Source organism: Ranitomeya imitator, chromosome 8, assembly GCF_032444005.1.
Source record: "Ranitomeya imitator isolate aRanImi1 chromosome 8, aRanImi1.pri, whole genome shotgun sequence".
Lineage (NCBI taxonomy): Eukaryota > Metazoa > Chordata > Amphibia > Anura > Dendrobatidae > Ranitomeya > Ranitomeya imitator.
The window spans coordinates 53,926,642-53,942,174 of record NC_091289.1 but is presented as its reverse complement, the minus strand read 5'-3'; the positions used below and the strand labels follow the sequence as shown (position 1 = coordinate 53,942,174).

General features: G+C 48.4%; 1 protein-coding gene across 3 annotated transcripts in view; it reads right to left on the bottom strand.

The window, feature by feature from the left end:
- The window catches only part of LOC138647711 (uncharacterized), a 121,431-nt gene that overhangs the window by 56,408 nt on the left and 49,490 nt on the right, over positions 1–15,533 (bottom strand). For all 3 annotated transcript variants that reach the window (XM_069736932.1, XM_069736933.1, XM_069736934.1), the window contains exons 13-14: positions 14,997–15,158; positions 11,310–11,509 (exon numbers count right to left, since the gene is read on the bottom strand). In XM_069736932.1, coding sequence (XP_069593033.1) covers positions 11,310–11,509; positions 14,997–15,158 — 362 coding nt within the window. The remainder of the gene's footprint in view (positions 1–11,309; positions 11,510–14,996; positions 15,159–15,533) is intronic.

Below are 15,533 nucleotides of genomic sequence, written 5' to 3'. Positions count from 1 at the left end.
ACGTACTGTGAAGACTATATAAATTATGTGATTATTTCAGTTTAGTTAGCTGAAATATGTTTAGGGGCTTCCAAGGCTCCTAGAGCTTATCAATTATCCATCCAAAATCTGTCTCCAACTTGCAAATCATCTAATCATGTATTGCGTCCAGGCTCCATGTCATCAAAGGCATATAAGGCCAGATTATGGTGAATCCAGTAGCACCTGGGAAAAAGAGTTAAGGTATCTTCACACTGAGCAACTTTAGAACGAGAACGACAAGATCCGTGACGTTGCAGCGTCCTGGATAGCGATCTCGTTGTGTTTGACACGCAGCAGCGATCAGGATCCCGCTGTGACATCGCTGGTCGGAGCTGAAAGTCTGGAACTTTATTTGGTCGTCAGGTCGGCGTGATTCGTCATGTTTGACAGCAAAAGCAACGATGTCAGCAATGTTTTTTCATGGAGCGAACAACCAGCGAGAACGATAAGTGAGTCGCCGTTACATCACTGGATCGCTCCTGCATCGTTAAGCTGTTGCCGTGTTTGACATCTCTATAGCGACCTAAACAGCGACGCTGCAGCGATCGGCTCGTTGTCTATATCGCTGCGTCGTCGCTTAGTGCAGGGGTCTCCAACTCCAGTCCTCAAGGCCCACCAACAGGTCATGTTTTCAGGATTTCCTTTGCATTGCACAGGTGATGCAATTATTACCTGGGCAAGACTAAGGAAATCCTGAAAACATGACATGTTGGTGGGCCTTGAGGACTGGAGTTGGGGACCCCTGGCTAAGTGTAACGGTACCTAAAGTTCCGCAGCACACAGGGTGGTCCTAGGAGCAAAGTCTAGAAGGCATGTTGTAATTGTAGGTAGCAGAAATGGTAATTGTTTGGAAGGTTTAGCTCTTCTTTTAGCGTCTGGAAGGGTTTAACGGCCCCAGACAAAAAAGATCTGACGGAGGTAGATCAATCCCGCTCTTTCCTACATAGGACCTGTAGAAGGGAAGTGCTCCAAAATGTGTATCTTGACGTAGATATGTGTTTAGTAATATATAATTCCCCCACATGTGCTCAGTAGCCCCCTCCTCAAGCTGGTATATCAAGTTTCATTTAGGACTAAAGGTACCGTCACATTAAGCGACGCTACAGCGATATAGACAACGCTGCCGATCGCTGCAGCGTCGCTGTTTAGTCGTTGTGTGGTCGCTGGAAAGCTGTCACACAGACAGCTCTCCAGCGACCAACGATGCCGAAGTCCGCAGGTAACCAGGGTAAACATCGGGTTACTAAGCGCAGGGCCGCGCTTAGTAACCTGATGTTTACCCTGGTTACCATTGTAAATGTAAAAAAAAAAAAAAAAAAAAAAAAAAACACTACATAACTACATACTTACATTCCATTGTCTGTCGCGTCCCCCCGGCATCAGCTTCCCTGCACTGTGTAAGCGCCGGCCGTAAACCAGAGCACAGCTGTGACGTCACCGCTGTGCTCTGCTTTACGGCCGGCCGGCGCTGACACAGTGCAGGGAAGCTGACGCCGGTCGACGCGACAGACAACGGAGTGTAAGTATGTAGTGTTTTTTTTTTTTTTTTACATTTACAATGGTAACCAGGGTAAATATCGGGTTACTAAGCGCGGCCCTGCGCTTAGTAACCCGATGTTTACCCTGGTTACCAGTGAACACATCGCTGGATCGGCGTCACACGCCGATTCAGCGATGTCAGCGGGTGATCCAGGGACGAAATAAAGTTCCAGACTTACAGCTCCGACCAGCGATGTCACAGCAGGATCCTGATCGCTGCTGCGTGTCAAACACAACAATATCGCTATCCAGGACGCTGCAACGTTACGGATCGCTATCGTTCTAAAGTTGCTCAGTGTGAAGGTACCTTTAGGCCAGTGAACAATAGATTTGTGACCTCATCCCCACACACCTGGGGCTGGACACACCTCTTCTAGCTGGACATAAAAGGTATAAGACACATGTGCTCTGGCTCTTTTGCTGTGCCTGCATGCTGGAATGATGATGGACCCACATGTCTTAAGTATACTTTGTATCCCCTTTTCTTAATAGGCCCAGTACTATTCATTAGTGTTAGCTAGCCATAGGTGGGAGGGCTAATATATTGTATGTGTGATTTGGGTAATCGGGCAGTTAATTGATTGTGATATTACTGGCTATTGTGGGTTATTACTGTGTGATACTGTTGGGATATCACTGTATACTGTAGTGATATTACAGTATTATCAGAGTTGTAGTATCCGTATATGTGTGTTTGTGTATATATATATATATATATATATATATATATATATATATATATATATATATATATATATATATATATATATATATATATATATATATATCTATATCTATATCTATATCTATCTCTACTATATAATTGTCTAAGGGCACTTCCGTCTTTCTGTCCTTCTGTCTATCACAAATATTCATTGGTCGCGGCCTCTGTGTCAAGGAAATCCGTTACCGCCATTGTGTCCCCCAATGAATGGCTCGGAGAAAAGGATTTTACCGTGAGTACACAAAAATCCCTATTTCTCCTTCGCCTCATTGGGGGACACAGACCGTGGGACGTCCCAAAGCAGTCCCTGGGTGGGGACAACAATAGATCAGGCCCTGTGTAACCGCTACTTACAAGTGCGCCACCGCGGCCTCCAGAGTCCGCCTGCCCAGACTCACATCTGTGGAAGTGTGGGAATTATAGTGCTTCAAGAATGCATGCGGACTGGACGAATCCGCAAGCTTGCAGGCGTGCCTTGCTGACGCCTGGTGCCTAGAACCCTTGATAGACAGGGAGATATGCTGACATCTAGCACGGAAGGACTCCTGGATGGTGAAAAGAATTCACCATGTTATCATGGTCGATGAAACGGCTAAACCCTTCCTGAAAATGTCAGGAAGCATTCCTCTACCATCAGGAAGCCCAAATAAAACGTCCAACCTTCAGAAGGACGCCATCCTCAAGACGTACCTATTCAGAGCACTTCGTCCAGAATATGGGGGATCTTATTCCATTTTGTGGACTGGAGCCAAAAGAGATGAGGGAAGAACTATGCCCTCATAACAGTGGTAATACAGTACCACCTTGGTAACAAGGGATGGAGATGGCCTGAGGACAACCTTGCCTCGAAGGTAATAAGGGAAAAAAGTCTGAAAGAGCAGAGAAGCTAACTCCGAAGACTCGTCAGAGTGAGAATATCACAGAGGAGAACGGGACGACTTTCCCTGATAGTAAAGTCTGCCCGGATGAAAAAGGAGCCTACTGTAAGGCTCCTAGGAATAATAAGGTCCCAATGATCTAACGGTATGCGATAGGGAAGAACTACGTGTGAAAACTCCCTGTGAGAAAGTCCCTACTTGCGGTTGAGCTGCGATAAGGCGAGAAAATACTAGCTCCGCAAACAAAAAACGGATGCGGTCAGTGCGGATCTCGGAGGATCACTGGGGCCCCTTTCTGCTTCCGAAAGGCTTTCGGAAGCAGTGGAAGGGGAGTTATGGAAAACTGGTACCACGGCAGAACCAGAGCATGGAGAGCGATGGCTCTTGGATCTCGAGGCCGAACCACGAACTCGAGTACATTGGCCTTCAGTCTGGATGTCATCCCACCTACAACTGGAGAGCTCCAGTAAGGACAGATCTGATGGAAGACTTCGGGGTGAAGTTCCCACTGACTTGAGACGGAACCCTGACGGCTGAATTTGTTTGCCGTTCAGAGTTCTACTTCTGGGATATATACTGCCGAGATCACGGAATAATAGACTTCGGCCCATCAGAGAAAGTGAGGTACCTCTGTCATGGCGCCTGACCGTGGGTACCTGCTAGATGACTGACGTAAGACACCGCTGTGGCATTATCCAATTGAATTTGGATAGGGAGACCCGCCAGAAGGCAGTGGACCTGCTGTAAGACTACCGTTCGGATCTCCAGAACAATGATGGGGAGAAGAAGACTGGCATTGGTAGTTACTAATAACCATTGAACCGGGAGAAAGACCCTGGATGAAGAAGGAGCTCAGAGACTATTGTCTGAAAGTCTGTTTGATTTGCTGAAAACGAGCGGAGCGAAGGAAACCGCTTCCATTGTCGTCACCATTTTTGCTCAGAACTCTCTTAGCAAATCGAATGAAATGAGGGGGTGAGTAATCAAGTCCTCAGAACTCTCCTTGCGCGAGCTCCCTGTTGAAGGGCCATGACCTTGTCTCGAGGAAGAATTACCATCCTTCTAGAAGTGTGCAGGATCATCCTCAAAAAGGATATCTGCTGGGCTGGAAATGAGGAGAACTTGTCTAAGTGTACTGCCAGCCCAGGAGAGAAGGTATCGCAAGAGATATAGACGACTCAGCGTAGTCCTGGAAGGGCGGCTAGACAGACCAAACAGGGCAGGATGAGCACGCCTCTAGGGTGCAAGAGAAACATGACATCTGCCATGACCCGAGCGAACACTCTGGGTGTGGAAGCAAGGCCAAAGGACAAGGTTGTGACTTGAAAATGCTGTTGACGAATGGAAATGCGAAGAAATTTTTGCAGAGGGCAAACAACCCGAATGTCGATGGATGCTGGAAACTGCACCTTTTTCTGTTGAAGTAATGGCTGAGCGGAGGAACTCCATCCAAAGAAGGTGGACCATGTCAAAGGTTGTTAGAAGTTTGAGGTCCAGGGTCGATCTTACTTTTCGTTCCCCTGTTTGGAACCAAGTTCCCTCAGATCTAGACTGTCCGTGGACAATCCTTATACAATCCTTTGTCAGTCTCGCGCTCAAAGGATTTGATTGGCCAGTTGTTGCTGGTGTGAATCAAGGTAGTTAAGGTCTCCAGCCAGGAGACCATTGCTCTAGCAATCCATGCGGCCGCTAGGGAGGATAGAGCGCTGGACCCGAAGCCGCAACGAACCAGATTTGCTATCTGACAGTCCGTGGTATTTTTAATTGATGACCCATCAGGTAGGGATACTGGTAGGTATACCACAGGAGATTCTACCCGGTTAAACTGCCCCATGGCAGAATGTGCGGCTGCATCCAGCAGGTCATAGTCTCTTGCCATCTCCTCTTTTCACGGTGCAGAGATAAAAATTAGGAACCCTCGATCCATCAACCTCTTAACAGGGAAGTGGAGAGGAATAGTCCGCCTTCTTGCATCATCCACTAAATAGTGGTGATGCAGAGGGGGGAGCTCGTACGCCAAAAAGGGTGCCTCTATATGTCCACAGAGTTCAGGTCTCCAGGTGGACAGGACAGGTTGTCTGGCGTTAGGCCTGGATGCAGAAGAGGAAACATGGAGACGACACTCCGTGTGCTCGTCTGTTGATGGTGTGGGGAGATCGGTGCCCTTTAAAGCAGAGGTCCACAACTCCAGTCCTCAAGGCCCACCAACAGGTCATGTTTTCAGGATTTCCTTTGCATTGCACAGGTGATGCAATTATTACCTGGGCAAGACTAAGGAAATCCTGAAAACATGACATGTTGGTGGGCCTTGAGGACTGGAGTTGGGGACCCCTGCTTTAAAGGACCCGTCGCCCTTAAAAAACAGGCCAGGCATGGCATCCCACGTAGAGGCTTCTGTCCAGTGAATCGCTTATCCGAATTGAATGGCAAATGCTCTCGAGGGAGTTTAGTCTCTGAAGCCCTGGCAAGCTCAGGCAATATCCAATCCATATTCAGAGCCTTGTTGTCATCAAATCACTGGTGAGGGAGCAGGAAACGAAAAACTTCCGTTTTCTAGATGCCTGTATGTTTCTAGACGCCTGCACGTTTCTAGAATACTTGCGGCCTCTGCTAGCTGACGGCTCCCATGTAGGATAGGGACCATGTATATTGGTCCTGCGAGCACTCCAAACACAGAGGGTACACAGAAGGATTCAATCTCTTGGTCCGAGAACCATGGATTGGTCAGTGAAGAAGTCCACTGAGGGGAACTATAGGATAAAGCTGGGGTCGGCGGCGGAGGGCTCCTCGGACTGATCAAGAGACCAGAGAATACTGGTCATGCACCTTTAAGACCAGAGAATACTGGTCATGCACCTTTAAGACCAGAGAATACTGGTCATGCACCTTTAAGACCAGAGAATACTGGTCATGCACCTTTAAGACCAGAGAATACTGGTCATGCACCTTTAAGACCAGAGAATACTGGTCATGCACCTTTAAGACCAGAGAATACTGGTCATGCACCTTTAAGACCAGGGAATACTGGTCATGCACCTTTAAGACCAGGGAATACTGGTCATGTGCCTTTAAGACCAGGGAATACTGGTCATGTGCCTTTAAGACTGGGAATACTGGCCATATGCCTTTAAGACCAGGGAATACTGGTCATGTGCCTTTAAGACCAGGGAATACTGGTCATGTGCCTTTAAGACCAGGGAATACTGGTCATGTGCCTTTAAGACCAGGGAATACTGGTCATGCGCCTTTAAGACTGGGAATACTGGCCATATGCCTTTAAGACCAGGGAATACTGGTCATGTGCCTTTAAGACCAGGGAATACTGGTCATGCGCCTTTAAGACTGGGAATACTGGCCATATGCCTTTAAGACCAGGGAATACTGGTCATGTGCCTTTAAGACCAGGGAATACTGGTCATGCGCCTTTAAGACTGAGAATACTGGCCATATGCCTTTAAGACCAGGGAATACTGGTCATGCGCCTTTAAGACTGGGAATACTGGCCATATGCCTTTAAGACCAGGAGTAACTTCCTTACCCGGGTACTGATGTAGAGTCGATGTGCCCCTTTAATGCAAAAATACTGTCACCCCAGTGTGAGCTGGCCGGGTGGACCAAGATGGCCACCGGGAGCTGCAGAGTTGATAAAATCTCGCAGAGAGCGAGAAGCGCCAATTTGGGGGGCGGAGCCACAGACACGATGTTGAATAGGCCTAAGCCGGGGCCTTAATTTCTGTAGCCGGCGGACGTCACCAGTGGGTCGTTCCAGGCAAGACTTCCAGGATGCGGCCTACAAATCGGCCGAAGCCAGGGGCTAAATTTTTGCAGCCATCCAGAGCATTACCTCAGAGAGGTGGGCCACATGGAAGTGGCTGAGGCTGCCTGTCAGCATGTGGATATCCCTCTGAAGATGGAGCCACACACCATTGGTGCACGTCCCGGCATGGAGCCGCCGCGGATGTGGGTTTCAGCACTGTTCTGTGCAGCGTGGACGGTGCAGGGATAAGCCTCAATCCATCATCCGTTTGTTAGGGAGGTGGAGAGGAACCGTCCGCCTCCTTGTGCCATCCGCTTTCACAGTGGTGGGACAGTGGGGGCTGCTCGGACGCCATAGAGAGGGGCCTCTGTACAGCCACGGAGTTCAGTCCGGGTGGACAGGGCCAGTTGTCCGGCATTAGGCCTGGCTCCAGGAGAGGATACATGGAGGCGACACTCCATGTGCTCGCCTGCTGCTGGTGTGGGGAGATCGGGACCATGAAAGGAACAGTCGCCCCTGAAGTGAGCTCAGGCATGGCTTCCCACGTCGCAGGAGAGGGTACGGGGAGGTATACTCGCCGTGCTCGCCTGTTGATGGTTCGGGGGAGATCGGAACCTTGAAAGGAACCGTCGCCCCCTTCACTCCGTTAATTAAAAAATAAAAATTTACAGAAAAGTAAACAATAAAATAAAAACGTTGGGGTCTGAAACAGACCCATGTGCCTCCTACAGACACCAAGAACTGGTTAGCTGAGAGCCAGCAGGAGGGTGTATACTGCAGAGGAGGAGCCGAGAGCCAGCAGGAGGGTGTATACTGCAGGGGAGGAGCCGAGAGCCAGCAGGAGGGTGTATACTGCAGGGGAGGAGCTGAGAGCCAGCAGGAGGGTGTATACTGCAGGGGAGGAGCAGAGAGCCAGCAGGAGGGTGTATACTGCAGGGGAGGAGCTGAGAGCCAGCAGGAGGGTGTATACTGCAGGGGAGGAGCCGAGAGCCAGCAGGAGGGTGTATACTGCAGGGGAGGAGCCGAGAGCCGGCAGGAGGGTGTATACTGCAGGGGAGGAGCAGAGAGCCAGCAGGAGGGTGTATACTGCAGGGGAGGAGCTGAGAGCCAGCAGGAGGGTGTATACTGCAGGGGAGGAGCCGAGAGCCAGCAGGAGGGTGTATACTGCAGGGGAGGAGCCGAGAGCCAGCAGGAGGGTGTATACTGCAGGGGAGGAGCTGAGAGCCAGCAGGAGGGTGTATACTGCAGGGGAGGAGCTGAGAGCCAGCAGGAGGGTGTATACTGCAGGGGAGGAGCCGAGAGCCAGCAGGAGGGTGTACACTGCAGGGGAGGAGCCGAGAGCCAGCAGGAGGGTGTACACTGCAGGGGAGGAGCCGAGAGCCGGCAGGAGGGTGTACACTGCAGGGGAGGAGCAGAGAGCCAGCAGGAGGGTGTACACTGCAGGGGAAGAGCAGAGCCAGCAGGAGGGTGTACACTGCAGGGGAGGAGCCGAGAGCCGGCAGGAGGGTGTACACTGCAGGGGAGGAGCAGAGCCAGCAGGAGGGTGTATACTGCAGGGGAGGAGCTGAGAGCCAGCAGGAGGGTGTATACTGCAGTGGAGGAGCTGAGAGCCAGCAGGAGGGTGTATACTGCAGTGGAGGAGCTGAGAGCCAGCAGGAGGGTGTACACTGCAGGGGAGGAGCTAACTTTTTTTTTGTATCACTTAGTGTCAGCCTCCTATTGGCAGCAGCATACACCCACTGTCTGTGTCCCCCAATGAGGCGAAGGAGAAATTAGCAAGACCGCCAAGTCATCTGGGTAATTTTGCAATGCATCCTGGGAACGGAAGATGGCGGCAGCCGCGCGCTCATCGCCTGCGCCAGATCCGAAGGTGAGTATGTTACAACTACAAGGGGCCCTCGGATCCGAAGGCGAGTATGTTTATTTTTTAACCTGTAAAGAAGCTGCGGAGACACCATCACGTGTTTCTCGACGCAAGCAGTGAATAGCCAGGCCTTTCCCCGGGAAGGAACAACCACGGGAAGGGCAGCATCCTATGATGGAAAGCCACCTATGCCAAGCATGGTATCCATCCACAGACAGCTGTTTCGGGGTTTTTGCCCCTCATCAGTGTGGAGTAGGAATCTGGCTATTAGGAGCAGTGCCTAGTAAAAAGGCTATAAAGGCACAGATGATTGGCCTCGGGGAGACCAAAACATCCAACACCGCGGAGACACCATCACGTGTTTCTCAACGCAGTGATTCCAGAACACTGCCCCCATCCCTTATGGGAAATATGCAGATCCATCCACAGACAGCTGTTTCGGGGTTTTTGCCTTTATAGCCTTTTTACTAGGCACTGCTCCTAATAGCCAGGTTCCTACTCCACACTGATGAGGGGCAAAAACCCCGAAACAGCTGTCTGTGGATGGATACCATGCTTGGCATAGGTGGCTTTCCTTCATAGGATGCTGCCCTTCCCGTGGTTGTTCCTTCCCGGGGAAAGGCCTGGCTATTCACTGCTTGCGTCGAGAAACACGTGATGGTGTCTCCGCAGCTTCTTTACATGCATCTGCATATTTCCCATAAGGGATGGGGGCAGTGTTCTGGAATCACTGCGTTGAGAAACACGTGATGGTGTCTCCGCGGTGTTGGATGTTTTGGTCTCCCCGAGGCCAAACATCTGTGCCTTTATAGCCTTTTTACTAGGCACTGCTTCTAATAGCCAGATTCCTACTCCACACTGATGAGGGGCAAAAACCCCTAAACAGCTGTCTGTGGATGGATACCATGCTTGGCATAGGTGGCTTTCCTTCATAGGATGCTGCCCTTCCCGTGGTTGTTCCTTCACGGGGAAAGGCCTGGCTATTCACTGCTTGCGTCGAGAAACACGTGATGGTGTCTCCGCAGCTTCTTTACATGCATCTGCATATTTCCCATAAGGGATGGGGGCAGTGTTCTGGAATCACTGCGTTGAGAAACACGTGATGGTGTCTCCGCGGTGTTGGATGTTTTGGTCTCCCCGAGGCCAATCATCTGTGCCTTTATATATTTTTTAACCTGTGACATACGTGGCTGGGCAATATACTATGTGACTTGGCAATATACTACATGACTGGGCAATATACTACTTGACTGGGCAATATACTACGTGGCTCTGTGCTGTATACTACGTAGCTGGGCAATATACTACGTCACTGGGCAATATACTACAAGTATCCAACAAAAATATGTTAGGCCGCACCCAATACTGACATAGTCTCCATGGACATAGGGGCGCTCGTCCACACCAGGGGGTCCATCCCAGTAGAGGAATCCACCGCGAAAATACAAAGAAGGACAGCGCCACACCAGGAAGTGACAAGCAGTAACACTCTTTATTCTGCCTCCTGCGGCGACGTTTCGGTCCGTGCTTGAAAAAGGTCCACGGACCGAAACGTCGCCGCAGGAGGCAGAATAAAGAGTGTTACTGCTTGTCACTTCCTGGTGTGGCGCTGTCGTTCTTTGTATTTTCGTGGGCAATATACTTCGTCACTGGGCAATATACTACGTGGCTCTGTGCTGTATACTACGTCGCTGTGCAATATACTACGTGGCTCTGTGCTGTAGACTACTTCACTGTGCAATATACTACGTCACTGGGCAATTTACTACGTGGCTGGGCAATATACTACGTGGCTGGGCAATATACTACGTGGCTGGGCAATATACTACGTGGCTGGGCAATATAGTACATGGGCTGTGCTATATACTACGTGGGCTGTGCTATATACTAGTTTGAAAGGAATGCGGCCCGCCAGCTTAAATTTTTTTTTATGTGCAGCCCATTTACTCTGCCGAGTTTGAGACCCCTGATCTAGACGGTTAAGGCTACGTTTACACTTCCGTCTTCTGGCGGCAGTCACAATGCGTTGTTTTGGAGAAAAAACGCATCCTGCAAAGTTGCCCACAGGATGCATTTTTTCTCCATAGACTTGCAGTAGGGACGCATTGCGACGTATGGCCACACGTCGCATCCGTCGTGCGACGGATGCGTCGTGTTTTGGCGGACCGTTGGCACAAAAAAGTTCCATGTAACTTTTTTTGTGCGTCGCGTCCGCCATTTTCGACCGCGCATGCGCGGCCAAAACTCCGCCCCCTCCTCCCCGGACTGCAGAATGGGCAGCAAATGCGTTGAAAAACTGCATCCGCTGCCCACGTTGTGCAGTTATTTTCACAACGTCCGTCGGTCCGACGCATTGCGACGGGCCCGTACCGACGAAAGTGTGAAAGTAGCCTAAAAGGTTGGGCTCATGTGGGGTTAAACAGGCGGCCATTTTCTGATGACCCTTTCCTTTTAAAGAGCTAAAAAAATTTATGAGCGAGCAGTGACCACGTACACAAACTTTTAAACATAGGTTCAGTATTCTACCTGACATAAAAAGGTGAAGATACCCTTCTGCTCATGCAAAAAGCGAGAAACACTTCCTGGCTTCACCAATCCGGGCAGCTGGAAAAGCTGATCTCGATGTAGTGCTCCCTTTCGCTCCTCATTCCACACGTCAATCTCTTCTTGATAATATGCAAAAGTGCAGTTATCGCCATATTTACAGTCCTGGCGGCTCTGGATGTCTGCAGCAGAGAAAGTCAACTACTATTAATGTGTTTGACATTTTTATTTGACTAATAATAGAAAATGTACACTTCTGTCTAATATTTCTGTACAATAATTGACCTCCAGTCAGAAGAAAGTTAATTCAAGGAAATATTTAAATTTACACAATTTTCCAATATATTTTTCTTTTCAATTACTCATGTTTTCAAGATCAATGCTTGCTGACATGTAGTAGTAAAAGTCATTAAAGGGAACCTGTCAGCAGGATTGTGCACAGTAACCTACAGACGGTGTCAGGTCAGCGCAGTTATATTGATTACAATGATACCTGGTGATGTTTTGCAGTGTCACTTCATTAAAGAGATATCCACATTTCTTTATTCTGGAGCTCTATATGTGAAATCTCTGATTCGCAGCCCAACTGGGCGCTACTATAAAGTTTTCTCTGGGGTGTGCGTCTTCACATCCTCCCTCCATTAACAGCTCGGCAGGTAATCTAGCCATCTCAGACACTGCTGGGCTGCAATTGCCAGCATCTGGGAGGGAGGGGCGAAGACATGCACCCACAGAGAAGACTGTGTAAAAGTGTCAAGTTGGACTGCAAAGCAGAGATGTCACATACTGTGCCTCGAACAAACAAGTATGAATATCTCTGTAATACAGCAATGCAGCTGAAAACAGAAAAAAGCAACAGAATCAGGGGAACGCAGGGAATTCTACAACTTATTTTATTTTTTTGAGCAAGTGACAGGTCTTATACATGGATACACGGCTCTATGGCTCGATACAAGACACCTGGGCAGATTTGTATCTTCTGGAATTGAAGATTTTGGAAATCTTAAAACCGGAAGAAATTCATATATAAAATATATTTGTTTTTCTAATTTGTTTTTTCAAATACGTTTTGAATTTTTTTTTATCTACGTATGGAACAAGGATTTATTTTTATGTCATTTTAAATATTAGTATTTATTTTTTTGTGATCTCTTTTTCTCTGAGCCTTCATTGGGGACACAGGAAAACTTGGTGTGATGCTGCCACCAGGAGGCTGGCACTAAAAGAAAGTCAGCTCCTCCTCAGTAGGTTACGCCTGCCTAATGGCACCAAGCTAAGTTTTAGATTTGTCAGAAGTAAGCAGACACAGGTGTGAGATCCACACCGGTTTCTCCCTTTAGTCTTTTCCTAATTGTTTTGTTTTTCAATCTCATCTCTTAAGTTGGGAAACAGAGAAGAATGGTCTCTCTGTCACTCCCCAAAGAGACCAACAGCACAGTGCTGAAAAGTTCACCCTGTATCCCATCTGGTCTGGACGGTAAGACCCTATTCCCTAACGCAGTTGTGTTCAGGTGACCAGGCGAATGGTCATGCCCATTTCCTGTCCACCACAGGGAGGTGATTTGCATGACAGGAAGACAGAGATCAAGGTTCCAATCAAAGATGGTTCCAGGGACCTCAGAAGACTGTCTCAAAGGCTTCTGCGAAGATGGACCCAGAGACCCCATCTTCAGGACACACAAGTGTATTTCCAAACTGTAGCATGCATTACAGCTCTGCACAGCACAGCCCCCCTCACTTCCAGGGACTCTTGAATCTGGTAGATGGAGCTTCCTGTCCCCATCCCTCCACTTGTGCGCTGGCTCCCCCCAAGGCTTCCAGCACAAATTGCAGCACTCTGTCCTCTCCGTCGAGCTGCACCAATTAGTCCCTGGTTTCTAAGCAGCCTTGCTGAGCTCAGCAAGCCACACTTCCCCTATTCAACCAAATTTTCATGGGTTCTTCTCACAGGATGACGGTCCTGCCCATCCACCCTGATTCACACAGGTCTCTCACGTGCGTTAGCTTGGACCACTTTTCTCTGCAGGACGGTGTCATTTTCTCTTCACTCTACACAAATAGCTCTGTTCTGGCTTCGTAAAAAAGTTCACGTCTCCTGAGAACACCCTCAGTCCTGTTATCCTGACATGTCAGCAACTCCAGTAAGGCATTCAGCCGTCTTCAGGATCGGGTAGATTCTGCTGTTCACTCTAGGAACGAAGACTGCTCCGTTTGGTAGCTTCTCCGTCCTCCAGGTACCTATATTTCTATCTCCTCTTCAACTATGCCTAATCCCAGTGTGGATCATGCATGCCAACGTGCCCAGTCTCCTCTAGTCATGAACTCTGCATGTGTCTCTTACAAGAACAAAATTCCACTGGGCAACCTGCCTCTGCCTGCACCCATTACAGACGCCCAACGCTCCATTCCTGACAAGAATACTCCAATGCCCAATATGAGAGCGCCATTTAACGCCATCCAAATAGCCAGTAGATCTCTCTCAGTCTGTGGCCGACTCAACCCGGGTATCCTAGACAATAGTCTCTGTCAGAGGGTCTGCCTAACTCCAATGCCTCCGATATTCTGACCACTTCCCCAGGTGAGTCAGACCCATCAAATACTCTGCACTTTTATGGCAGATTGCACAGGAGATCCATGCAGTTCTGAGCAAGTTCCTCTTCCAAGTCTCTTTCCCCTCCCAAGTCTCTTTCCCCTCCCACCTCTTCCAGGATGAACTCTTTCTCAGTCCCCCCCCCCTTTCTGAAGACACAGCCAATGCAGGAATCTTACCTAGACCTCGACCAGGCGTCTAAAGTAAGATATGGTCGACAGTCTGGTTCACGCCATAATTCAACCCTTGACCATAAAATAAGCGGAGGAATCTTAAAAGTGTCGTATAAGAAGGTCAGAAAATCGGCCAGACACTTCTCAAATCACAATTGAACAAAGAACTGTCAAAACAGTGGAAGCACCCAGACAAATGTTTCCAGTGACAGATGCGAATGAAGATTCTTCCGAAAGCTTACTGTCCAGAGTGCTGGAAGAATGACATAGTCCCTCCTCCATTGCCAGGACCAGCTGTAGAGTGCGCCAATTCCACTGCCTTATCCTTGCATGGTCAAAACAAAAAGTCCTGGCAATCTCAGCAGTCCACATACCCGGAGTGGACAACTGGGCTGCTAACTTCCTATGGGCTAACTGCAGGAGTGTGGTCCCTGTACTCTGTCTTCTTTGACCAGATCTCCACTCCAGACATTGATTTGATGACACCAAGACTGAATCGCAAGATTCCTCGATTTGTGTATTCGAGACTCAGCAGCTACCGCATTTCCCTGGCTTTAATGGTCAGGAACGAAGAAGGAAGTGTAATGGCCACTTAAATTATATACGTGGCGATTAAGAAAGCAATAAACCATGTCATCGTTCCCTATGGAGAGACTGGCTGTCTCTGATGGTGTTCTCACCTCTCCTGCAGCTGCACGTTTCTGTGCAGGCTCTGCATAATATTCAGATATGCTCCTGCAGGAACACAAATGGTCCGGCTGGAAGATTTACATCACTTATTGGTCCACAAGCTGACAGCCGGTTACTATTCTAATCACGGGGAATGTCAGGCCACAGTATTTTGCAATGGTCCAAATTGCATTTAGATGTCACAATCTACTAAAAACTAAAGACATTTTTCCTTACCTTTGCACAGCATGAAGGGACCAGAAAAATTGACTTTCATTGGCCTCTGACGAATTTTTAACCAGGCTTTGTTTTCAGAGCTTTTCATTCGTGCTAATAAAATGTCTTTTTTACATTTGTGCTCAAATTTCTCTTTGTAGGCGAAATCGAGCGCCTTGGGGCCTGCAAAAGAAAAGGCAACATGAAAATTGGCGTTAAAATGATCAGAAAACTAACCAACCTCCAAGAACCACATCACCTTGTACACAGTCTAACGTACAGGTAGAAATATAGCTAATATAATCCTGAATTCAGGAATAAATGAATGAATAAATGAATTAAAGCATTAGGCTGTGTAATATAGGCAGAAAAACACTAGTCAGCATGAGGCCAAAAAAAAAGGAAAATTATGAATTGGGGTTTAAGTAATTTTTGGGTCAATATTTATTTTTGCACTGGCGGATATAAATATGATTATCCCTACAATCGATACATAAGGAAAAAAACTGGCAGAATCATGGGAGCTCAAAGATTTTTAAGAGGTATTTGACCTAATTT